Source organism: Microcaecilia unicolor, chromosome 3 (genome assembly GCF_901765095.1).
Source record: "Microcaecilia unicolor chromosome 3, aMicUni1.1, whole genome shotgun sequence".
In the NCBI taxonomy this organism is placed as follows: Eukaryota; Metazoa; Chordata; class Amphibia; order Gymnophiona; family Siphonopidae; genus Microcaecilia; species Microcaecilia unicolor.
The window spans coordinates 307,530,109-307,557,677 of NC_044033.1; the positions used below are offsets into that span (position 1 = coordinate 307,530,109).

The following is a 27,569-nucleotide window of genomic DNA, read 5'->3' on the forward strand; positions in this document are numbered from 1 at the left end:
GACATTTTAACTGAGCATACTGTTTTCCCTTTTCTTCCTCCTCCAGTTCCCTCAGCTAAAAACTCTGCAGTGTTTGAAGCCATGAGCATTTCTCTTATAAAATTAAACACACTCATTTAAGTATCAGCATTTCCAAATCATTTTTGTTTGGAAGATGATGCTTTCAACTTAAAAGGCAGTCATATCCCTCCTACTACCATGCAGCTAGCTAGATTTCCGTGCCCTCATCTATATACAGCTCCAATGAGGCAATGGTTTGGTGCATCCATGGAAGAGGAACTAACTGCAGGCAACGAGCCTCGGAACTTAGAAGAGGGGAAAGATGATGGGGAAGAGGATCCTGGGGATAGCGGAATTGATGCTAAATGATACAAGACATTATTTCTGTCATATAGGACTAAATTCCAATTTGGGCACCAAAAACAAGTTTGCACTGAGCGCTAATCTATAAACAGCGCTCTGAGTTGGGCACCGTTTATAGACTTGTGCGTAGTGCCAGGATCTGTGCCCAACTTTTAGACACAAGGATTTACACCAACAGAACCCTGGTGGAAATCCCAGCTCCTTGAATTCTAAGTGTAAGTGAATGCCCCTGACCCGCCCATGGCCATGTCCCCTTGTCAGCTGCACGCTAAAAAATTTACATGCGCATCTTCATAGAATAGAGCTTAGCAAGATACAGACATAAAATCCAAAGTGTTGCCAATTAGCCACAATAATTGATTGTTAGTGTACAATTATCAGCGCCAACAGGCTTATTACGTAAATTGTGTGCATGACCAAATTTGCACACACAATTTTAAGCACCACTTATAGAATTCCCCTGCTAGTGCTCTTAAATGGATCCTTGCCCTCCACCTCTAATGAATATGCAGGAGCTAGATTTGCATACAAATGTGGGTGGAACATGCAATTCTCTCATGCATGTTCATTAGGGCTGTCCTGAAAACCAGAATATATGAGGGTGGGGGGAGGGGCAGGAAGGGGGGTGCTGAGCATCACTGCTGTAATAAGAATTCAATGCCTCACATCTCAGGCTCTTTTTTCTCTAGTTATTTTCTAGGAAATGTATTTCTTAATAAATTTTAAAAAAATTAATACATGTTCTCTTGTTTTTCACTAGCCAATTGAAAGGCTACATGCATATGCCAGTTTAATCATTACATGCAATAAAAAAGTGTATTTAGGTCTATACTTACATCAACACTAAGACCAGGTAATTTGCAAAAGGTGGAATGGCTATCAGTAAAACAGGGGCTCCTTTAATTATATCCCTGCGAAACTTAAAAACAGTGAACACAATTAGATTTAATTCCATTCATCCTCATAGCTCAAGCCAAAGTAGCAAGGCCCAGTCTGAAGAAGCTAAGGGCAAGAAAAGACTGCTTTCCTACAGGAAACGTGACACTTTGGACACGGAGCTTCTTCAAACCTATGACAGACAGCAAGGAAATGTTTTAAAGCTGTTGCATCTGCTGGTCATTCTTGTAGACCACAGAAAGTCAAATACTTTTCTCCCTATTTCCTTACCTCAGTAAGCTCATAAAAAAAATCTACATACACAATAAAGGCAATGCAAGATTAAGCACAGAAGCCCAATTTTCTGCAGCTGGTACTGGCACATTCCCCGTGTTGGCGGTGCTTCCCAGAGTGTTATTTTGGAGCATCCTCTCGGCTTTCTAGGTACTGTGGATATGGTAGAGTAATAGGCTGCATTTATAGGCATACTGTGATATGGTTATAAAGCCTTTTAGAATAAATGTCACTAAGGACAATGATATAAAACACCAACTGTCCCTAGTGTTGGTGCCAGCAGACATTGTAGGTTTTATGCATCTACACATCTGGGCAATCAGAAACACATTAAAAGCAACAAATCTTGATGTGATTCAGCATGGCAGTTCTCAGTCCTGCAACCAAGGCCTTCCGTCTCCCACATTTCTGCATAATTTGCTTTTTCCACAAGAAACGGCCTTGTGCCCTACACACCCTGATGACACTGACCTCTCTCCTCTAGCTTCCTAAATACCACTGTTACTCTAAAGGAATATAACTGTTACAAAACGGCTACAAAATTAGTAAGCAGTCTTGAATGCAAAAATTAGAGGGACAGGCTTATGAACCTCAACATGTATACGCTGGGAGAGAGGAGACATGATAGAGACGTTTAAATATCTCAAGGGCATTTATGTACAGGAAGAGAGCCTTTCTCAAATGAAGGAGAGCTCTGGAATGAGGGGGCATATGATAAAGTTAAGAGGGAATAGGCTTAGGAGTAATCTAAGGAAGTACTATTTCACAGAAAGGGTGGTGGAGGCGTGGAATGGCCTCCCAGTGGAGGTTGTGGAGTCGAGGACTGTTCCAGAATTTAAAAAGGCATGGGATAAGCATGTGGGATCGCTTAGGAACAAGAAGAATTAGGGGTTACAGAGGATGGGCAGACTGGATGGGTCATATGGCCTTTTTCTGCCGCACTGTTTCTATGTTTAACATAAGATGTTTTAGATACAGTACCCAACAGCAAGTGCAGCAAGGGGGAGAGAGAGAGAGAGAGGATAGTACCTGGTGTGTAGATAGGGGGCAGAAAGGCGAAGCCTGTATGTGCAAGGGGTGAGAAGTTTAGAGTAAGCAGGAAACTGATGTCTGTGGATGGAGGGAAGGATGCTGATTCAACTTAACTGGGCACCTGAGGAAGCAATGGAAGGGAAAAAGCAGGCTGTGGGGAAAAAGAGTGCAGTGAGAGAAAGGTAATGTGAAAGAAAAATGGAACACTGTAAAAATAAAGTTATTGTGATTCATGTAAAAACAGTTTGAAATTTTTTTTAAAAGACTTATGGGTTAATAGTCAGCCGGTGGCTGTCAGGATTTCTGACCACTGCCAGCTAATTTAGACCCGTCCAGGTATCCAGCTCTTTGGCAGCACCCAGAAGCTATGCAAGTACAGCCATAGTCAAAGTTAAGACTGCTTTTTGTGCAGTCCTATACGCCCATTTAGCTATGTGGACACCAGCACTGAATATTGTCGGGCGCCCATATAATTCCTGGCTCCTCCATGACTCCACCCCCAGCCTGCCCTAGCACTAACTAGTGAGTGCTACAGAGGTCACACCGAATTTTCAGCGACACTGTGATTAAGTGCTGCTGAAAATCCAGGAATGGCCTGCTCACCACAATTTAACTGGCAAGAAGAGTTGTTTTGAATATTGATCCCTTAATTTTTAAAGTTAGGATTTTCAATAAAGTGAATTCTTTGTTCACATTAATATAGTCATAGGCAAATACATCAAAAGATCACTGTGCAATTTCTAAATTGATACCACAGAATTTATCCCCAAGCTGCAATTAAAATAAAAAACCAAGAACAAAAAAAACAGGGCCTGAACTACAACTCTCAACATGCTTCAGTGAAACAAGGTAAAATGACTCAAGGCGGCCCGCCATTACATAGGAAAAAAATATCAAAGAAAATATCATACAACATATCTATTAAGCTATAATGACAAGGCATTTCATGGGTGCATATTTTATTTATTTAAATTTAGCTCACACCTTTTTAGTAGTAGTAGTAGCTCAAAGTGAGTTACATTCAGGTACACTAGATACTTCTGTGTCTTCACAGGGGTTTCAATCTATGTTTACTAAGCTGCACTGTAGGCACGCTAGTGCTTTTAAAGCACACTAAAAATTAGTGCGCACTAATGCTAGGGACACCCATATTTTCCACTGGGTGTCTCTAGCGTTAGCACACACTAAAAACGCTAGCGCGCCTTAGTAAACAGGGCCATAATTTGTACCTGAGACAATGTGGATTAAGTAACTTGTACAAGATCACAAAGAGCAGCAGGAGGACTGGAACTCTAACCACTAAGCCAGTGATTCCCAAACCAGGTCCTGGAGGCACCCCAGCCTGTCAGGTTTTCAAGATATCCATAATGAATATTAATAAGAGAGCTCTTCTTGCACTACTTCCACTGCATGCAAATCTCTCTCATGAATATTCAGTGACATCTTGAAAACGTGACTGGCTGGGGTGCCTCCAGGACCAGGTTTGGAAACCAGTGCACTAAGCTACTCAAATTCACTAATATCAACATATATACCTGTTAAGGGAAAGTTTGTTTCAACATTAACTGGTTAATAAAGCACTGAACACACAGTAAATACAGAACAAGCTGCTTCATACCTGCCTTAACTTTTCCATTTCCCTATAAGGAAGCTGGTAAAACTTTAACCCCTGATGAGCCATTTTCTTTTTTATTCTTATGACTTCTTTTCCGTCTAAAAATAACAGCTGACACCCTGTGTTAGATACAGAAGGGAAAATTAGGTTCTTTCCATGATAATTTTCTTTCCTTTAGTCATAGCAGATGAAGCCATTACGTATGGGTTGTGTCCATCAACCAGCAGGGGGAGATAGAGAGCACTCAACTTTTCACAGTGCCTCATGGCCAGCCAGTTCCACTATTTGAAGCTTCCAAAGCAGTATGGCAAACCGCAATGGGAATAACATGAACTTTCCTCACAGCGAACAAAGGCCCCTTAACAAGGGCATGAACTCAAAAAAGGAGGGAATAAACTCGTCCTCCACTTTGTATAAACGGAGGGAATACTTGCATCCTCCTGGAGGGAATAAACTCATCCTCCCAAAACATGAACTGGAGGGAATGAACTCATCCTCCTATAACTGTAACAAGAACCCTGAAGACTGTTTTTCGACTCCTCAATGAAGGAATATAACTTCAGGAAACAAGAATAGCACCTAAAATCAGAATCACTGCAATACAGACAATCATACAGGGAGGGCTCATGGCTTCATCTGCTATGACTAAAGGAAAGAAAATTATCATGGTAAGAACCTAATTTTCCCTTCCTTGTCATCAAGCAGATGAAGCCATTACGTATGGGATGTAACAAAGCAATCCCTAAATAGGGTGGGAACAAGCCACACCACGTGCTAGCACCTGTGCTCCAAAACACGCATCCCTCCTGGCAGCCACATCCAGCCTGTAATGTCGGGCGAAAGAGAGCTTAGAAGCCCATGTTGCCGCACTGCAAATCTCATGAAGAGATAGTGCTCCAGTTTCCGCCCAGGAAGAGGAAATCGCTCTTGTGGAATGTGCCTTAAAGGCTTCAGGCGGAGCCCGGCCAGACAGCAGATATGCTGAAAAGATAGCTTCTTTGAGCCAACGGGCAATAGTGGCTTTAGACGCTGAAGACCCTCTGCGAGGACCTGCAAACAGCACAAAAAGATGATCAGAGGTCCTGAAAGAATTTGTAATTAGCAGATACTGCAACAGAGTCCTGCGCACATCCAAAAGGTACAACTGCCCAAATGAATCTGGAAACTCCTCCTCAACAAAGGAGGAAAGAAAAACAGGCTGGTTTAGGTGAAATGCTGAAACCACCTTAGGCATGAAGGAAGGCATGGTCTGAACCGTGACCCCTGACTCTGAGAATTGCAGAAAAGGGTATCTACAGGACAGCGCCTGGAGCTCTGACACCCGTCTCGCCGAGGTAATGGCCACTAAAAAGACGGCCTTCAGTGTCAAATCTTTCTCTGAAGCACGCCGAAGCAGTTCAAAGGGAGCCCCCTGAAGTGCCTTCAATACTAACCCCAGGTTCCAAGTTGGACAAGGTGCCCGCACGGGAGGACGGAGCCGAAGCACCCCTCTAAGAAACCGTGCCCCATCTGGATGAGAAGCTAAGGACATGCCTTCAATCTTGCCACGCAGGGAGGCCAATGCTGCCACTTGCACCCGCAGGGAATTATAGGCCAAGCCTTTGTGTACACCATCCTGCAAAAAGTCCAGAATCAGCAAGACAGGAGCCCGCAACAGAGAAAGCACTCTTGAAACACACCAGACTTCAAATTGGCGCCAAATCCTGCGGGCCTGCAGGAGAGTGGAAATTACCTTATTTGAGTAGCCTTTATCTCTCAATTGCGCCCTCTCAATCGCCATGCCATAAGACCAAAGCGGCAGGCGTCCTCCATGGCCACCGGACCCTGTGACAACAGGTGCGGAACCAGAGGTAACGGAAAGGGAACCTCCAACCGCATACCAAGGTCTCCTGGGCCAATCCGGGGCAATGAGCACCACTTCTCCTGGATGCAGCCGAATCCGCAGGAGCACTCGCCCTATCAAGGGCCACGGAGGGAAGACATACAGCAAGCCCAGGGGCCAGGGTTGAGCCAAGGCATCCAATCCGGCAGAGTGAGGATCCCTCCATCTGCTGAAGAAGCACGGGACTTTGGCATTGGAACTGGTCGCCATAAGATCCATCACTGGCTTGCCCCATTTGGCACATACCTGCAGGAATACATGGTCTGCTAGTTCCCACTCTGCTGGATCGATCTGATGCCTGCTTAGATAGTCGGCTTGCACGTTGCTCTGACCTGCAATGTGAGCTGCTGACAGGGACTGTAGATGCAGCTCGGCCCAGTGGCAAATTTGTTCGGCCTGCGTGGCTACAGCTCTGCACTGAGTGCCACCTTGTCGATTTATGTAGGCCACTGCTGTCGTGTTGTCCGACATCACTCGGACAGCCAATCCTTCCAGGGTCACTTGAAAAGCCAGAAAAACCTGAAACACCGCTTTCAACTCCAGGCAGTTGATGGACCACTCCGACTCCTCGGGTGTCCATAGACCCTGGGCATGCTTCTCCTTGCAATGTGCGCCCCAGCCTTTCAGGCTGGCATCTGTCACCACTAGGCACCAATCGGGGAGCGCCAGCGGCATTCCCCGCCGCAACATGCTGTCCGAGAGCCACCACTCCATACTGAGGCGGGCCGCAGGGAGCAAAGAAAGTCTGCACTGATAATCCTGAGATACTGGAGACCATCGTTGAAGTAGAGAATACTGTAGAGGTCTCAGGTGCGCTCTCGCCCATGGCACCACTTCCAAGGTGGCCGTCATCGATCCCAACAGCTGGACAATGTCCCAAGCTCACGGGTGGGGCATCCTCAGGAGCAGACGGACCTGATTCTGAAGCTTGCACCGCCTTTGCTTGGGAAGAAACACATAGCCCGAGGCTGTGTCGAACCTGGCCCCCAAATATTCTAGAGATTGCGAGGGGGTCAGGTAACCTTTGGCCATATTGACGACCCAGCCCAGAGATTGAAGGACTGAAACCACTCTGGCTGTAGTTAGATGACTCTCTTTTTCTGAGTCTGCTCTGATGAACCTGCTCTGGTGAACCTGGATACCCTCTCACCTGAGAAAGGCAGCTACTACCACCATTATCTTGGAAAAGGTTCGGGGAGCTGTGGCGAGGCCAAAAGGCAAGGCCCGAAACTGGAAATGTTTTCCCAACACCGCAAACCACAGAAACTTCTGGTGCGGGGGCCAAATTGGTATGTGCAAGTAAGCTTCTTTCAGGTCCAGAGACTTGAGAAACTCTCCTGGCTGTACCGCCGCAATGACGGAGCGCAGGGTTTCCATGTGAAAATGCCGCACTCTTAAGGACTTGTTTAGCTCTTTTAAGTCCAGGATCGGGCGAAAAGACCCGCCTTTTCGTGGCACCAGAAAGTAAATGGAGTAGCGGCCTAGACCTTGTTCGGCAGGAGGCACCGGGGTCACAGCCCCTATCTGGCACAAACTGTGTAGTCTTCTCTACCACCGCCCGTTTGGCGGCAGAACCGCATCTGGACTCCACAAACATGTCTCTCACCGGGGCAACGAATTTTATTCGGTATCCGTCTCTGATCAGGTCCAAGACCCACTGATCTGCGGAGATTTTGGCCCACTCCTCGAAAAAGAGGGAAAGTCTTCCTCCGATGACAGGAAACGAGGAGGGGGCCGGCGCACCATCATTGAGAGGGTTGCCCCTGAACTCCAGGCCTTGAACCGGCAGCTGCGGAACGTTTGTCCGAGCAAAAGGAGTTTCACTGCTGAAAGCGGGCACGAGAAGTGAACCCAGCAGCACGCCCCGGGCGGTACCTTCTAGCTTCACGGAAGCGAGGTCTGTAAGAGGAGCGGACCGCCTGAGCCTTAGAGGAAGGCTTCGGCCTATCTTCGGGCAAGCGCTGAGGTTTGGAATCCCCCAGGCCTTTAACAATGTTTTCTAGCTCCTCACCAAACAGGAGAAGGCCTTGAAAGGGCAACTTCACCAACCTTTGCTTAGAGGCCATGTCCGCCGCCCAATGTCGTAGCCAAAGAGTGCGGCGAGCCGCCACTGCTACAGCCATTTGTTTAGCCGAAGCTCTGACCATATCATAAAGGGCGTCAGCCTAAAAGGACAAGGCCGACTCCATCCGCGGAGCCACTTCAGATAAGGTCTCCGCTCCATCACCGGGCTGTTCCACTGCCTGCTGTAACCATGCCAGGCAGGCTCTAGCAGCATAACAACTGCATGCAGACGCCCGAACAGTGAGACTTGCCAAATCAAAGGACCGCTTCAGAGCTGAATCAAGCCTGCGGTCTTGAATATCCTTCAGGGCAACACCTCCTTCAACAGGGAGGGTAGTTCTCTTTGTCGCAGCCATGACCAGGGCATCCACTTTAGGCATTGCAAAGCGAGCCAAATGTTCCTCACTCAGAGGGTATAATTGCCCCATAGCCCTGGCAACCTTCAAAGGTCCCTCGGGGTCAGCCCATTGAGCCGAAATAAGCTCTTGGATGGAGTCATGCAAAGCAAAGGCTCGAGCAGGTTTCTGGTACTAGCAATCCTTGGATTAACAGAGGAGGCTGTGCCACTCCCAGGATCTTCAATCGAGAGGGCTTGTAAGGCATCTGAAATAAGCGCTGGCAGCTCCTCGCGGTGGAAAATCCTCACTGCAGACGGATCATCAAGCTCCTGTGGCAATTCTGCACCCGACTCTGGCTCCTCAGCCCAAGAAGTTCTGCCAGACCCCTCAGAATCCCCATAGCCTGACCACGGGGGGGGGGGGGGGGGGGGGGGGGGGTGCGCCACACTCAGAAGGGTAATTAGCCCTTCTGCGTTTATCAGGAGGATAAGAAACAGGCAAAGCCAACTCCAAAAGGCCAAGATCCACTGGGGGGGGGGGGGGGGGGAGGGGGGGCAGGCAGAGGGTCCGAAGATCCCTGTGGAAGAGCTCTTTTAAGCATGTATGCCCTATGCAGCATTAAAACAAAATCAGGGGAGAAAACCGCTCCCTGACCGCCCGGATCCTGCACAGGGCTATCAGCTCTATTATTAGCCTCACTCAGAGGACCTCCCCCTCCCGGATTCAGGGCTCTCCGTCGCAACGGAGGCTGCGCCATGTGGAAAATCCAAAATGGCATCCGCTGCCAGCTCAGAGCGCGAAAGATCGCCGCTCGCCATGCTCGGACTGGCTCTACCGTCTGTACAGCACGAATTACAGAGCCCCGCTGCTGATTTTCACTTGCCACATTTAGAACAGCGCTTTACAGTCTCCGCAGCCATCGCCGAAAATGGCGGTAAAATTAAAAAATGGCGGTTCGCGCCAAAAACATCCCGATCGTGGGCCCACCCCGGAGTCAGAAAACACTCTTACCTCACTAAACCGAGTATCACAGCTCCGGTCCTGCAGAAGAATCTCAAGAAAATACCTCTTTTCCAAGATCGCTGCGCTAAAGCGCGACGCAACTTTAATTATTATTTTTTTTTTTTTTTAACGCTGTGAGGAAAGCAGAGGCAAAAGAGGTAAATAAAAACACTCCGGAGGCTCAGATAAGTGGGAAAGGCAGGGAAAGGCGAACCAATGTGCCTGCATCCACTGAGTGGGAAAGGACAAGGAAAAGCAAGCTAATATGTCCACATCCACGGGGGCATGGGTAAGGCAGGGAAAGGGCTGACCTATGTGCCTTCAAAGTGAAGCTGCTATAGCCTCTAACACCCCGGCTAACAACTGGCAAGCCAGGAGCCACCCCCAGGCAGATTTCTGATGGAGCTCGAAGAAGCTGTAGCCACCCTGCTTGGGGAGATAGAGAATACTGAAGAGGCAGTGGAGCTAGCTGGCCATGAGGCACTGAGAAAAGTTGAGTGCTCTCTATCGCCCCCTGCTGGTTGATGGACACAACCCATACGTAATGGCTTCATCTGCTTGATGACAAGGAACAGACATTTAATGAAAAAGAATTGATAGTTTTCTTGAAAGAAAGGGAGAACTGTAGAAACTACCAAGATGTTTTCCTACAGATACATGAAAGACAGGCCTTGACACAAAATTTTTTTTTTAAATAAAGAACAAAACAGTTGGATAACAATTACAAATTTTACTAGGTTAAAAATCACTTTTAAAACACAACCTTTCTGTATTTGACAGTAATGGACTCAGGACCCACCTTTACATTGGTACTGGTGTAATAAGTTGCATGAGCTCGCCCAACATGACCATATGGGAGCAGCCTGTGTGACTTGCTGCAGCTGCTTGGAGAGAAACAGCCTGCTGTTTGTGTGCTCACTTTGTATGCTGCTCTGCATCAACCAGACAGGGAAAACATTGAATTACTCCTGCTGGTTTATGCTGAGCCCCTGACGCGGTAATTGAGAGGATAAAACACAGCCATGTTGGGCGGTTAAAGAAAGGTTGTATGTTGCTTTTACTCATGTGTTGAATAAAAATTGTTTTATTTCACCACATGGATCTACTTTTTTTGCTATACCTATGCCGACAGCCAGCAGCCCATGTAGAGGCATGTGCCAGGAGATGCTGTAGAGAAAGTAGAGGAGCACAGAGTTAATAAAGCATTGCCACATTTGAATGTACGGACTGATGTTGTTGAAAGAAAAAAAAAATAAGATCTCTGTAACGGACTCAGACTGATAATGCTGCATCTCGAGGCATTGCCGTAGACTCCACTCTCCAGAAAGGGCTGCAGCTAATGCTTCTAACAGTACTTTGCAGCTGCATTTCCAGATATGTAGCAGCTCTTTGCACTCAAAAATGGAGATGTACAAACATGTAGCAAAGCAGCTGTGCATCGCAGACCTGGGAGAAGACTGCATCCCACAGGTAGAGACAGGGCCAGCTTAACAGACAAGAATGGATCTAAAACAGACACAGATAGCTGGAGAGGTTCTGGAGATGCAGAGAGGAAGCAATGTCGACATTCAGAGACAGAGTTATGCCCCATATTCAGAAATGGAGCTGTGCTCTACGCACAGAGATGGAGCTATGCCCGAAATTCATAAATGGAACTATGGTCTAGGGCCAGAGATGGAGCAATGCTCTACAAGCAGACACCGTGCTATGTTGTATTCCCATAGAAGGAGCCTTGCTCTACTCGTAGTGACAGCAATATGTTCTACATTCAGAGAATATGGAACTGCTGCCGGTCAGATGCAGAAAGGATGTAGCCCACATGCAGAATAAGAATGCTGCTAGCATGTAGAAACATCAGAAAAGCTGATACCATCCAGCAGAAAAAGGATGCGGCCAGCATACAGCAGATAGAAATGTTGCCAGCTTGCCCAAAAGGATGCAAACAGCAAGCAGCCTCCAAGGATGCTGTTAACATGAAGCAGAAAAGAATCCTGCCAGTACATAGCTCCACAGAATGTGGCCAGCACGCCGTATAGATACAAGAATACTGACAGCATACTGCAGAAAAGCAGGTGAGTAGCTCACAATAAGGCCGCCAGTATGCAGTAAACAAGGACAGAGGTAGAATGCAACACCTAATGACACATAATATAAGAATACAGGAAGCAGACAGCACCTAAGGATGCAACCCGCATACAGCAGCTAAGGATGCTACTAGAATACAGCACATAAGAATGTGGCCAACCAGCAGAAGATAAGAATGTGTCCAGCCTGCAGCAGGATTCAGTTCTCTAGTATGCTGCCTATATTCCACATAAAAAAAAAGAGGCACCCATAAGGATGCCTCCAGCATGGAGCAGCCAAAGTCCACTGCCGGCAGGGAACATATCACGATGTTGGAAACCTACTGAACCTAAAGATGCTAGCCTTGTGGCGCCTAAATGGACACTGCCAGCAGACAGCATACCGGGGTGCCCTTATGCTAGCATACAGCACATAAACACACTGCCCGCAGGTAGAATATAATGCCCCTGACCATATGCCACCTAGAAGGGTACAGTCAGCATGCAATAGAAACAAGTTCTGATGCCAGCATGCAGCATAGCTGGATGTTGCCTCAAAAAAGACATAGTGGAATTAGAAAAGGTGCAGAGAAGGGCGACGAAAATGATAAAGGGGGTGGGACAACTTCCCTATGAGGAAAGGCTAAAGCGGCTAGGGCTCTTCAGCTTGGAGAAAAGGCGGCTGAGGGGAGATATGATAGAGGTCTATAAAATAATGAGTGGAGTTGAACAGGTAGATGTGAAGCGTCTGTTCATGCTTTCCAAAAATACTAGGACTAGGGGGGATGCGATGAAGCTACAATGTTGTAAATTTAAAACAAATCGGAGAAAATGTTTCTTCACTCAACGTGTAATTAAACTCTGGAATTCATTGCCAGAGAATGTGGTAAAGGTGGTTAGCTTAGCAGAGTTTAAAAAAGGTTTGGACGGCTTCCTAAAGGAAAAGTCCATAGACCATTATTAAATGGATTTGGGGAAAATCCACTATTTCTGGGATAAGCAGTATAAAAAGTTTTTGTACTTTTTTGGGATCTTGCCAGGTATTTGTGATCTGGATTGGCCACTGTTGGAAACAGGATGCTGGGCTTGATGGACCTTTGGTCTTTCCCAGTATGGCAATACTTATGTACTTATGTACTTGTCTGCATGGAGCACATAAGGAAGCTGCTAGCATGTTGTACAGCGGGATGTAGCTAGCACATAGATCAGCAAAACATGGACAGGATGCAAACAGCTAGTTGATGCCAGCCAGCCACACTGAAGGATAGTACCAACATATATATTAGGATTTTGTCAAGAAGAATCAAAATAGGTGCCGACACAAACAGCATATAAGAGTAAGGCTAAAACACCCGAGGAAGATGATGCCAACCTGCAGCCGACAGGTATGCGCAAATAAAAAGCCAATGAAGGTTACACTATGCAGGAACCCGAAAAGCTGCCACTAAGCAGCCTGTAAGGGTCTGGCATCAAAGCAGGCTAGAAGTACGCTGTGCCAGCTTGGCATCCCAGAATGGCCGCACTATGCTGCCAAAAATGAACCTGCTACCAATCAGTTACAAGGAAGTTGGGACTATGCCACCGAAAGGGCCGCCACTCAAGAGCAATACAAGAGCCAGTTGCTATTAAGCAGCCGATAAGAAGGCTACCCCCGCATAGCGGAGAGGAAGGCACCAAAAAAAGCCTGAAAGATAATGGTAATCATGCAGCTGATAAGGAAGCCTATATCCGACAGAGAAGAATGTGTACTAGCTCAGAGCTATTCGAGACAGGTATTACCAGATATACCAGAAGGCTGGCAATAGCACGGAATCCCTGCTACCCAAAACAACAAGCTTAACAGTGCAACCTCAAATCCATAGAACCTAACCAAATGTAGTGAGGCAGACACAGCTCTGCCCAGAAGCTCCACCAGGACTCTTGCTAGTGAGCCAGTAAACCGGAAAGACTTAGAAGAGTCCTAATGCCTAAGAAGCCAGGGCAAAATATACAGAGCTGAAAGAGGCTGAAACAGCCAGACTAAAGACGCAGGAAAAGCACAAGAATTGGAGCAGGCAAGCCACTGCACTCAGTGCCAGTGCCATAAGTGAAAAGAACTCCGCTGAGAGACTTTTTCTTTTTTAACCTTTGGTAGCATTGGGATAAGCTGAAGAGAGACGGCTGCCGACAAGAAAATTATGCTCACCACAGGTTGGAAGAGCGTCTGACCATTAGGCAGACTAGCTTACGCTAACATTCCGAGGCAGCTGCTGTCGGGAAAAAGATAACCAGCTCCAGCAGTCACATGCGTCTCGTTTGCTGCAAGGCAGGAGCCAGCTGACAGCAAAATCAGTTCCACCAAAAATGAAAGAGAAAGTGCCATTCCACTACAAATACAGCAACGGCCATAGTACCTACAGCACTAAGCTCTGACAAGGGGGTATCACGTGAGGAGGTGTCCCACCAAAAGCTACAGTTAGGAGCCATAAAGATATGCACCTCTGATAAACCGTGGCAGACAAAGTTAGCACAGGAAGCAAATGAGTAATACAATTACAGATTTGCTGTGTACCATCTGTCCTACCAGGAGTTTGCTTCAGTTGACAAATATTAGCCTCATAACTCTCCCCAAAGTCACTACACAGGGCAGGAGTGGATCTGGAGGAGGGGAGAGAGAGCCGGCACCACCGGGTGTCACCCAAGCTGGGTGGGATGAGGGACCACGGGTATCATCCAACTCCAAGCAGGAAGCTCAATATAACCAGCTATAACCCCCTGCTCAACTGGCATCTGGATAAACCAGGTCAGGAACTGCTACCCAAGCACCAGACAGGAGCTGCACAATCCATTTACCATCCACCAGGAGACTGAGAAAAATACTGAGCATTCCAGGATCCACAATACCTTTAAGGGCAAAGTACTTGGAACTATTATTTTTCTCCATCTCCTTCCGTTGGTGGATGGACTTAACCCATTAGTCTGAACTGGTCTGGTATAGTCGAAAAGGAATGAGCTGTTTATATAGTGGTTACTTGCTTTGTATTGCTATAATGATCAATAAAAACAGACAACTAAAATTCTAAATAAAAGCTATTAAAAAAAAAAAAACAACAAAGCAAGCTTTCCAGATATTGCCATGGAATGGTAAATTCACAGTCCTGAAAGGAGGTGTGGTCTAGGAGGTAGAACACTAATGTATGATTACAAATCCTTCCCAGAGATGAGTTTAAAGACTCCTCTCTGACCTGCTATGGGATAGTGGTCACTTTATTCCTGAGAGCTGCAGGTAGCCAGTCAATGATAGGATTTGCCTCTTAATCTGGCTTTTCTGTCAACATTTTTTTAAATGCAGCCAATGTGCTTTATATAAATATTTGCATATTAACTCAATACATTTAATTTTAAGTCACCTGTCCGGAACAAGGCTCTAGGCAGCATATAAAATCATACAATACTACTACTACTATTTAGCATTTCTATAGCGCTACAACATTCTACCCAAAACTATCATTCAAAGCAGTTCATAAACATGTTTCACATAACTAAAATGAGCTACTGGATATATCAAGCATTTTACATGAAAACCCTCTGTTAATTTTAAACAAGGCAGCAAGTTTTCCTGTAGCTGCTGTATAGAGGGAATTCATAGCATCCTTTCCACATAGCATCTGCTCTAGTCTTATGAAGCCACATGGATCTGTCTCCACAGTTTTGTCTCTGCTTCCTGGTCTTAGGCAAGTCTATGATTATCTGAGTTTGCTGGTGGTCTGCTATCTTTCTAAGATAGAATCTGCTCTTCCTGGGCTTGATCTTTGTCTGCTGCTTTGGCTTTGGTTCCATGCCTGTTATTTTTGTTGATGTCCGGTGTCTACTTCTCCGCTGGGTCTGTGCCTAAAGGAATCACTGGACTCTACCTCTAAACCTTTAGCAGTTGATGACATCACTGGCCCCCCAACATAAAACCTCGCTAGCTGCTGAGGTGTTTTTGCTATTACACACCAGCCTCCATTGTGTGATCTGAAAGAGAGACTACTTTGCAATACCAACGGTGGGAGAAGCAGCGTCTCTGACCCCAGAGATGGTTGATGACATAAAACCTCGCTTAGCTTCTGAGACGTCATGCCAAACGAGCATGTCTTGCCCCTCTGTGTGTTATACAGAAGTTTTGTATATTAATATGAAAATTTACTTGTTACTGCTTTTTACCCTATATATATATATATATATATATATATTTGAGCTAGTTCTAGTATAATCTAGGCTCGAGGTTTAGTCACAATGGAGTGTTTGAAGGATGCGGTATTAATATTTATCAAGTACTTTGTCATCAGATTCCTATAATTCAATCGAATTTTAAATATTCTACATTTATATATAAGGGATATTATCATTCTAGCAAGTTATTGGATTGCTCAGAACAGTATTTTAATAGGACTGAAACTCAAATTGGCCATAGACTAGCTGCTTACAAGAAAAACCTGTTTTTCGTCATCGTGAAAAAGCGCGACTATCAGACGTAATTTAAAAGTGGTGTCTCAGAACACCGAGGTCAATACTCCTATTATTCCTATTCCCTATGCTATTTGTTCACTGGGGAACAAAACTCAGATCATTGGGGAATGGACTGAAGATAATCAAACAGGCTACTACTCTTTAACCAAGACCTGGTCAACATCAAAAGAAGGATCCCCTTATTAATAATATTTTCCCTTTAGGATACAAAATTGTTGTTTTATGTAGAAACAAGAAAAGGGAGGTGGTCCACCTTAATTTAGAAATGCTTTTTTAATATAGAAGTTATAGATTCATCATCTAACCCCTATCTTGAGATTCTAGCTCTCTGATACGCTAAAGGATTCGTTAGAATGTATTTTGTTTTATTCTCACTTTCAATGGCACCTTATTATTATTTATTGCATTTGTATCCCACATTATCCCACCTATTTGCAGGCTCAATGTGGCTTACATAGAAGCTATTGCCTCAATATGGGTTAAAAATTAAATACGATCAACCTAACAATAAATGATTCGATGCCTGAATTAGCAGTGGCTAAACGAAACTATAGAAAATTGGAATGGGTTTGGTATAAAAATAAGACCTTGAGTAATAAAACTAATTGGAGAAGTGATATTCACAAATATAAGATTTTGTATAAACTAAAACAAAGAGGTTATTACTCTAAACTGGTAGGTTTTAAATTCCAAATATTTATTTAAATTGGTTAATGACTTAACAGGCACCCGTTTGTAGTTGGATGGCTCAGGTGATTTAAAAAAAAAAAGCCTACCTCCTATCAATTAGCTGATTATTTTCAAACTGAAATAACATCTATTCATTCACAATTTGATAATCAAAATACTTATTATATATCTGAAGTTTTTTCAGCAGGAGTCCATCCCTGTAGATAAGATTTGGTCAACCTTCTCTACTTGAAGTGGAATACATTTAATAAATTATTTGTCAAATACACTACATCATATTGTCAACTGGACAGTTGTCCTGCGGTCTTTATGAAAATGGATAAGTAAACTTTTGTATCCATCTTTTTAATTGGTTACAGTTTTTATTATCTCATGTCTTTTCCCCTCAGAACTAGGGGAATCACTGTTATTCCTATTTTGAAGAATATAAAAGAAGCACACGATTTACTGTCTAATTACAGACCAGTGACGTCCATACCTTTTTTTTTTGTTCATCAATTTTTTACTCTTTCAGAAAGTACAAATTCTAGGGGACACTCAATGAAGTTATGTGGAAATACATTTAAAACAAATAGGAGGAAATATTTTTTCACTCAACAAATATTTACACTGTGGAACTCTTTGCCAGAGGATGTATTTAACAGCAGTTAGCGTATTTGGAAACAGAATACTGGGCTAGATGGACCATTGTATGGCTATTCTTATGATCTTATGTTAAACTATTAGAGGGATTCATTACATCTCAGTTTACAGATTATCTTGAACATTATAACATTTTACATGTATCTCAATCTGGTTTCAGACATCTGCTGTAAGAAGGAAGAGGCTGCCCTACTCTGGTTAGGCCCCTAGAGGGCGCTGTACCCCTAAAATGTCCAGGGAGAAGGGCTGGGTGAGTCTCTAAAGGGAGCCAGAAAGGGGAGGTATAGCTGGAGGTCGCTAGGACCGGGGCGAGTCCTGGAGGTGGAAACAGGTGCAGCAGGTTATGGGCTGGGTCCTGTTTGGCCATTAACTACTTAATACCCCACCTGGGTGGTGAGGAGGAAAAAGGAGAGCTAGCGGCTGAAGAAGAGAGCTGGTAGCTGGAGCTGGAGCTGGTAGCTGGAGATCCCCATATGAAGTACTGGCTGAGCCCTGTAGGCTGGTGGTGAACTGTGTGCAAAGCAAGGAAGCTGGCTGGGGTAAGAAGGCCCTAGATAACCAGGTAGTAGAACTGTATGTTCTGAAGAGGTACTGTGTGTCCCAGCTGAAAAGAGCCTGATTGGTGAAACCTGACTGTGTTTGCTTTTTGAGAAGCAGGTCACCCTGAGCAGAAAAGGGTGATAGATTAATTTGCATAAATCTGCATACTGAGAACCAGCTCACCCTGAGTGAAAGAGGGATCTGGGAGCCTGAGGTGGGAGCTTCATCCTCACAGTAGCCTCATCATTTTTCACACTGCATAGTATGGAAACTGTCGTAGGTTCTCTTTTGAACAAAGCGCGTTGAATCTTTAGTAAGGGTAAAACAGCTATTGTCCTTCAATTTGATCTCTCAAGTGCATTTGATCTTGTAGATCATGATATTTTCTAATATATACTTGAGGATATAGGAATAAGCACAGGTTTATGACAGGTTTCATGGATTCCTTACTAAGTGCTCAAATAGAGTTAAGATGTCTGGCTGTCTTTCAGAGCAATGGTGTAACCCATGCGGTGTCCCACAGGGCTCACCTTTGTCGTCCCCCCCCCCCCCCCCATACAGTTTAATGTATTTATGTACTCTTTAGGTTTAATGTGTCCGGAGAATGTTTTTTTTTTATCCTATAGCTATGCAGATGATATTACCATTCTGATTCCTTTTAGGTATTCCATTCAGTCAGAGACTTATATCAAAAAGGCCATCAATTTGGTGGAAGATTGGATGTCTCTACATAAATTTAAATTGAATAATGAGAAAACTAAATTCTTATATCTTTATTATCATCCCAATCCTAATGTCTCTTCTATAACTATTGACCAAACTGAATTTAAGCTTGAATCGGTTATGGGAATCTATTTGGACAGTACTTTATCATTAGAACATCAGGTAAGAAATCTTTCATATTATTGAGAAAACTTTGTGTAATTCATAAATTTTTTCTTTAAACAAGCAGTTTTATTTATTAGTACAAGCTCTTTTATGAAGTCAATTAGATTGTAATATAATCTATTTGAGCTGTCCTAAACTGTACTGAAAAAGCTTCAAACAATTCAAATCACAGTTAAAACACTCATCTTTCATTAAAAAGATATGACATGGAAGGGCATTTCTGATATGAGATCTAAATCCGACTCGGCCAGAATCTGAATAGCAAATACCGCAATTTCCGAAACAGCAAAATATTCTGTCCCAAGTGAAAAACACACAAAATCAACTGACTGGAGAAGCCAGCATTCTTAGTAATTTGGCCACACAGACAACCCAGCAGAGCAGTGGGGCACCCTAGGGGGAACTGCAGTGGACTTCACCTAAAAGCTCCCAGGTACACATCTCACCATTGTTCCCTTATATAGTATAGTGAGCCCTCCAAAACCCTACTGTACACCACTACAATAGCCCTTATGGCTGCAGGTGTCACCTACACGTGGGTACAGTAGGTTTTTGGAGGGCTCACACTATCCACCACAAGTGTAACTGAGTGGATTATGGGCCTGGGTCCCCTTTTCCATAGTACACTACACCAACCACTAGGCTACTCCAGGGATCTGCTTGCTACTTTAATAGGACTGGCTATAACATCCAAAGCTGTTACAGAGGTTGGTATGTACTGTTTATTTTACATCTTTGGGAGTTGGGAGGGGGTGTCAGTGACCACTGAGGGAGTATGGGGAGGTCATTCCTTTATTCATTCAGTGGTCATCTGGTCATTTGGGATACTTTTTTGTGCTTAGTCATTATTAAAACAGATTTAGCTCAAAACGTCTTAGTTTTAGTCCTGGACGTTTTTCAGCCATAATGGAACAAAATGAAAACGTCCAAGAAAGCACAAAGGCAGACGGTCTGCAAACTCCAAGATGGAAAATGAACAGAGCAGATCGTTAAAAGACAAACGTAATTTATTGTTAAGAACTAATTTTAAAAAATATATATATACACATAAACAGCCCGACACAGGCCGTATTTCGCCCAACAGGGCTGCTTCAGGGGCTACAAAAGAGATAATAATATAAATAAAATAGACATATATATTGTTTGTCATATACATATGCATCTGATTTAAAATAATATTATCAAACAATCACATATGTGTACATATCATGCAGAGATTTCAACATAAAATATGAAATAACATTAATAGAAAATCCATGAGAGATAAAATATATTGTAATATAACACCAATATCACAAATAAAAAGCTATGATATTAAAATAAAATAATAGACATCTGTACTGGACTGAAAACATATAGAAAGCATATAAAATATAATGCAAAAGAGAAACCATAGCAAATATATCATTATTAAAAAACATTAACATAATAGAAGTTTAAGGCAAAAGACACCCACCTACACAACAATCCTTTTACTGTCAAGTGTAATGAATATATATTGAGTGTGCTGAACTAAAAAAGAAAAAACATACATAAAATATGTATATATCGTCATATATGACTGAAAAATAAGCCATAAAAAACAATAGAAATAAAGTGAAAAAGATGACTTACATGTAAAAAAGATCACCTTGATTTGAAAAAACAGCGCAGTCAGAGATGCCAAAAACAGAATACTGACCTAAATATAAATATTATTAAAAATGGAAAAATATGAATTGAAACAAGTGTATTAGGCTAGTAGCATCATATGTATCTCTGTACATTTTTTTTATTGCTGTACATATACTGTAAAAGATAAAACAGTCAAAGGCATGAATTGAATTAAGATAAAATAAAATAACAGCCTTCAGAGGTATTACAACAACAGCCTTCACTAGGCTAGAGAGAAAAAGCAGCCTTCACTAAGCTAGAAAGAAAAATACTTACATGAAGTCAAACTGACAATCTAATATCTCTGAAAGTACTGAAAAAGTATAATAACTAGCATAGGAAGCTATATAGAGGAACTGCGGGTCAAGGGTCAAAGTGCATCAGTCAAAGGCATGAATTGAATTAAGATAAAATAAAATAACAGCCTTCAGGTATTAAAACAGCTGCCTTCACTAAGCTAGAAAGGAAAAACAGCCTAGAAATAAAAATACTTACATGAAGTCAAACTGACAAACTCATATCTCTGAAAGTGCTGAAAAAGTATAATGACTAGCACAGGGCATCAGTCAAAGGCACGAATTGAATTAAGATAAAATAAAATAACAGCCTTCAGGTATTAAAACAACAGCCTTCACTAAGCTGGAAAGGGGGGGTGAAAACAGCCTTCACTAAACTAGAAAGAAAAAAATACATGAAGTCAAACTGACAATCTCATATCTCTGAAAGTGCTGAAAAAGTATAATGACTAGCACAGGAAGCTATATAGAGGAACTACAGGTGAAGGGTCAAAGTGCATCAGTCATGCTGGCTCATTTAGTTATTCTGAATGCCAGGCAGTGACATCAATAGCATGAAAATGCAAGCAAGGAATAAAAATTGTGGTGAAATAATACAAATACTAATTAATCACCCAAAAAATATATATAGAAGGAAAATAAAAGAAACGTAAAATGTGTGCAATACATCTAAAAATGTATATAATTAATATATATGTGCTAGCTCATAAAATACATTAATGTATTCAGAAAACTATTAAAGGAATAAAAAAATGTGTATATAAAACAAAACAAAGGACAAGTTAAGTAGTTGTGGATGCCAGACAGTGACATCAATAGTCTAAAAATGCTACTAGGAATAAATAATGTGATAAAATAATAAAAATGTTAATGACACAAAAATAAAAAATAATATAGCCAATATATAAATATATGTGCTCTGAAAGCTATTAAAAAATAAAAATATATATATGCAGTAGAAAAAATAAAATTAGAATATCAAAATAAAAAATATATTGTCCTAATTGAAAATGAATCACAAAATAGAAAATGAAAAATAACAAATGAAAAAAATTGAAAATAATAAGATTGGTGTGGCGGATGTCTTAGATACCTCTATAAAATCATTAATGACAAATATTATGTGACATATTGTAACATAATGGTCAAAGAAAAACAGAGAGGTCTGTTTCAGCATTCAGACCATGTGGATGGATGGTATTTAGAAAATCATTAGAAAAACCATTAGTACAACACTCATTAAGTTTAGGACATAAGTTTGAAGACTATAAATTCTGTGTGATTTATGTATATAGGAATAAGTGGAGAGGAGGGCCGATAGACATTCATTTGCTACGTAAAGAGCAAGAATTTATTTATGATCTAAATACCATCCATCCACATGGTCTGAATGCTGAAACAGACCTCACCCCCTTTAGCCTCCCCAAACAGTTGGGCCACCGACCGCCTATGACTGCGCTGTTTTTTCAAATCAAGGTGATCTTTTTTACATGTAAGTCATCTTTTTCACTTTATTTCTATTATTTTTTATGGCATATTTTTCAGTCATATATGACGATATATACATATTTTATGTATGTTTTTTTCTTTTTTAGTTTACTTCAGCACACTCAATATATATTCATTACACTTGACAGTAAAAGGATTGTTGTGTAGGTGGGTGTCTTTTGCCTTAAACTTCTATTATGTTAATGTTTTTTAATAATGATATATTTGCTATGGTTTCTCTTTTGCATTATATTTTATATGCTTTCTATATGTTTTCAGTCCAGTACAGATGTCTATTATTTTATTTTAATATCATAGCTTTTTATTTGTGATATTGGTGTTATATTACAATATATTTTCTCTCTCATGGATTTTCTATTAATGTTATTTCATATTTTATGTTGAAATCTCTGCATATGTACACATACATGTTTATATGTGATTGTTTGATAATATTATTTTAAATCAGATGCATATGTATATGAAAAACAATATATATGTCTATTTTATTTATATTATTATCTCTTTTGTAGCCCCTGAAGCAGCCCTGTTGAGCGAAACACGGCCTGTGTCGGGCTGTTTATGTGTATATATATATATTTTTTTTAATTGGTTCTTAACAATAAATTACGTTTGTCTTTTAACGATCTGCTCTGTTCATTTTCCAACAAAATGAAAACGTCCAGGTCTTAGGAACTTCCAAATCCCACCCTTAACACGCTTCCTTAAGATCTGGGCACACTGCAGATGAACTGCATAGAAAAACGTCTGAAAATGGGTTCTGAAAATAATGTTTTGGACATTTTAGTGAGAAAAACTTTCAAATGCTGCTTTATGAAACATTTTAGACGTTTTTCTCTTTTGAAAATGAGCCCCCAAGTCTCATTTTTATATTAATTTACACTGGCTCGCAGAAAAGGCAAGGATTTTATTTAAATTGGCATACTTTTTATTTAAGATTCTAAATGAGAGGAAGCACATAGGAACTGAATGAGCATCCTCTCATTTGCTGCGCATGCTCGCGCCACTTTGTAAAAGAAGCCCTAACTCAAACCTAATAGGAGATCCAATTTTTTTTCTTCTTCCTACTTCTAGAGGCATAAGGAGATTAAAGCTGTTTGAGAAACTTCTGGTGTACCAAGCAGCAAAATTTAGCAAGGAGATCTCCTCTCTTGTAGCTATTTCATTGACCCACAAAATGTGTAGATGGCACCTTAAAAATGTTACTCTCAAAAGTATATATTGGGTAACAAATAATTGTCAACAATGGATTATCATAAAATAGTGATATTAATATTAGTTTTATGATTATACTGTTTTTGTATTTCCTGGTAATGTGTAGCTTCTTATGATTGTACTCCGCTAAGAACTGAAAGGTATGGTGGACTATCAATCTAAAAATGATATGTTTTCTGTCAGGTAGTGGTAAAGCCTCTCTTTCACCCCTATTGCCAAACCCTGTGGTGTCACTACATCCCACCCCTCACCATAAAGCTCCCTGTGATAGATCGCCTGAGCCATGCAGGCATAACTGTCCAGTGACGCATGTCAGATCCTGGCTAGTGTCTGTTCGATCCTTCACAATACCCCAATATGATATACCAGAGAACTACAGCCCAACGAAAGGCTCACAGATGGATGGACAATACCTTCCCATGAGGCACCCTCTTTTTTCTTTACAAGAAAGGACACACTAAAATGTGCTCACCTTTTATGAAGGTTGAATACAAGATATAGAACCTAGGGAACTTCCTTTCCAAAAACCTGTTGTATTTTTCACTCATATATTTGACTCTAGATGAGATGGCAGATAGTAGCTTCTTTGGCTTTGTGTTTGTGGATAATTGATATGATGGATGTCTGCAATTTAGAAAATATAGAACATTAAAAAAATAACCATTCAGATTCCCTTCCAAAAAGCTCTCCGTGTTTAGTGAAAAATGGAAGACATGACTGAATAAAACGTTGTCTGCAACCCTTCGATAAGGTCTACCATAAAGCAAGTACCCTGCTGTAGAGGGTGCTCAATCTCCTCATGTTTTAAGTGACAATTTTCTTGGGAATACAAACAAAAAAAAAAGACACACACAATTTATATTTCCTTTCACTTTTCTCACATAACAAAAAAAATAATGCTGTTGAGTATTACTTATTCTGGGCTGCCTCACCCCTGGCAAGAACTTCAGCCTGTACAAGCATTAGATACATCAGGGCTGCCGAGAGACTGGGCCGGGCCCGGGGCAAGGCCGCCCCCGCCCCGAGGTTGCCGCTGCTCCCCCTCCACCCCACCTGGGGTCACCGCTCCCCCCTCCGTCCGCCACCAAGCCAGGCCCCCTGCATTGAAATCACAGTGCCTCTCACCTCCGTGTGAAAGAACTGGAGGCAGATCGCCTCCCTTCGGCCCTCCTTCCCTCCTTGTGTCCCGCCCTTGCGGAAGTTACGTCAGACGAAGGCGGGACACAGGGAGGGAAGGAGACCCGAAGGGAGGTGATCTGCTGCCCTGCTGCGCTTTCACACGGAGGTGAGAGGCGCTGTGATTTCAATGCAGGGGGCCCAGCCCGTTGGCAGACGGTGGACAACGGAGGGCGGGTAGGACTGTGGCACCGGGGCCCCACTTGGAGGCCCGGGGAATTTTGTCCCCCCTGCTCCCCCCTCTCGGCGGCCATGAGATACATGTTGCATAGTTGTGATCACTGGTAACCAACCACTCTTTTTTCTGCTTCCAAAATGTATTAACTTGTACTAGTAAAGACAAAGAAACACCATAGTAAAGTTTACAAATGATATGTGCCAGACTATTCATAAAATTAAGTTTCACGCTGGCTCTGCAAAAGTTCTTCATTGCTTAAACTGCTTTCTGTAGAACTGATTAGCAGCAAGAACAGTAAAAAGTATGAAAATGCACACCACAGTAGCTTATTTTACAACGCCACGCAGCAAGTAAGAGTTGCCGCACTGGGAATCGCTAGCGCGGTTTAGTAAAAGAGGCCCATAATGTGTATGGCTAACGCACTTCCTAAAATGACAGAAACGAGTGGCATCTTATAAACTAATCAATTTAATGTGGCACGAGTTTTTAAGGGCGAGATTCCACTTCATCAAACTTTCCCTAAAGACACCGGCATCCGATTGCTATCAGTACAAAAGATACAGGAGCAAAAAGTCAAGAACTCAGGAATGGTCTTCTTCTTCTGGACTGGCCTTAGAGAGCAACAGCAGGGTTTTTCACAAGTGCGTTTCCTCGAGCTAAAGCCGGATCACCAGACCACAAACTCTCATCTGTCAAAGTGAAGAGTGGGGGATGGTGTAAAAACCGGATACAGCTTCGCAGCGATGCGACTGGTGATCGGTGATCGCTGCGGCCGTCAAAACAAACAACCGCTTAAGGTAGTACTTAGATCCGGAGGATCCCGCAGATCTGGCTTTTACACCGTCCCATGAGGAGGGGCAAAAGGTAAAAAACGGATACAGCGGGATCCTCCCGGATTCGATTTAAAAACCTTTAAAAGTTAATTTTTTTTCTTTGCCCAGACGTTTACATGTGGACATTTTACATATATCTTCCAAAATAAATGTTTTTAGAAGAAGACAGCTGATGTCCCAGGGAGGAGGGTGGCAGCGGTATTCTGCCTCAGTCCAGCCAAAATAGTGGGCGCGACCTCAATTCACAGTAGCAGGCATTATAGGTGAAAGAAAGCAAATTTACAACATAATATTTAAACTAAGCCACCTTCCTGTCAGTGGTGCCATACATCCCTATCCGCTCACTCCGGGGCTGACACTCTACTGCTGCTTTCCGGACACTCACCGGCCGCCCGCCAGCCTGTACGCTCCTTCTTTTTCATACAGCAACAACCAACGACAACAGCTCAGTCTGGACAACGCCATCTCTTAAGATTTGGAGCGGGGAATGTTTTGGGTTGTTTTTTTTTCTCCCGGTAAACTGATCGCCGGGTTACCGCCGCCAGGTCAAAGGTTACACTAAGGTCACATATGATTCAACCAAGGAGGTTAGAGATTGCGAATGGCGGCATGATGTCAAAAAAATGAAGCCAATAAGGTTAATTTCCCTTTCTCTCTCCTCCGCGCAGCCGTCATCCCCGATCACCCAAAACAAGCAAACAAACTATGTGCTGCTCAAACCACCTTGTCGTTCTTTATTGTTGGTAGCATTTTGATTTAATTTCACTTATATTTTCAAACATGCCGGTTTGTGCAACATACGGATGTACACAGAGGAAATATTGGTTTCATCGGTTAAAGTAATAATTAGTTCTAAATTGTAAATCGTGTCATTTGGAGGAGCTGGTTATAGGGACTCCCTGTATTCCTACAGAGATATTTTCTTTTCTTTTTTTTTTTTTTTTGCAAGTTTTACATTAAATTTCAAGAATAATCTTGATTTTGAATAGTGTTCAAAGTTAAACAATTTTTAAAATAAATTTGCAATTAACAAAATCCACACTCAAGTCCACTTATATATACTATATTCTGCTGTTTTATCCATTTTTTATTCTTGTAAACCTGTTATTTTTGTAAGCCCCATTGAGCCCAGTGGCGTAGCTGCAGGTGGGCCTGGGTGGGCCAGGGCCCATCCACTTAGGGCTCAGGCCCACCCAACAGCAGCACACGTTTAGCGGTAGCTGGTGGAGATCCCAAGCTCTACCAGCTGAAGACTTCCCCCTGATGGTAATGAAAATGCTACTCTCCACAATACTGGCACCTGCGCATGTTCAGTTTTCAGCGCATGCCTGCTGCAGGCTGCCAAGGTGGAAAGAAGCATTTTCCTACCAGCTGAGATGTCTTTTTGTGGTGGGGGGGGGGGGGGAGAACATTTGGTGCCCACCCACTTCTTGCCTAGGCCCACCCAAAATCTGTTGTCTGGCTACGCCCCTGAGTGAGCCTGCTAATAAGTGGGAAGGCGCGGGGTATAAATGTTACAATACAATACAACACTATTAATGGATCCATGATGTTCAATATACAGGAAGAAAAAAAAAGGGGGGAGATGTTTTCACCTAGTAAAGCGCCACCACAGTCGTGGGAGGAGGGTGGTAGTGTAGAGCAAGAGCGGAAGGCGCAGGCAGACCTGAGCTGTGCTGAGGATAGACCCTCCACCTCCAAGTGGCTGCGGGGTAACCCCAGGCTGGTGGCTAGGCATTTTGTGACACTGTTTCAAAGAAAGATATTGAATAACAAGGGAAGCGCTTCCTTCATGCAGAAGTACTGTCCTGAGTCAATCTAAATGTGCCAACATTGTCCAATTCTGTTGTATATATTTATTTCTTCATCAAGTCTTTTTTTTTTAATCTTGCTGTGTGTTTGTATATAGATGAGTGTGATTTAATTATA

At 42.8% G+C, this 27,569-nt stretch overlaps 1 protein-coding gene across 2 annotated transcripts in view; it reads right to left on the minus strand.

Moving 5' to 3' along the window:
• Nucleotides 1-26,128, minus strand: part of LETMD1 (LETM1 domain containing 1) — a 32,879-nt gene extending 6,751 nt beyond the window's left edge. For both annotated transcript variants that reach the window (XR_003941589.1, XM_030198287.1), the window contains exons 1-4: nucleotides 26,026-26,128; nucleotides 23,926-24,077; nucleotides 4,184-4,299; nucleotides 1,200-1,282 (exon numbers count right to left, since the gene is read on the minus strand). Coding sequence is in view for 1 of the 2 variants with exons in the window: in XM_030198287.1 (XP_030054147.1) it covers nucleotides 1,200-1,282; nucleotides 4,184-4,299; nucleotides 23,926-24,077; nucleotides 26,026-26,105 (431 nt within the window). In the remaining variant the exon portion in view is untranslated. The remainder of the gene's footprint in view (nucleotides 1-1,199; nucleotides 1,283-4,183; nucleotides 4,300-23,925; nucleotides 24,078-26,025) is intronic.
• Between the last annotated feature and the right edge of the window lie 1,441 nt (nucleotides 26,129-27,569).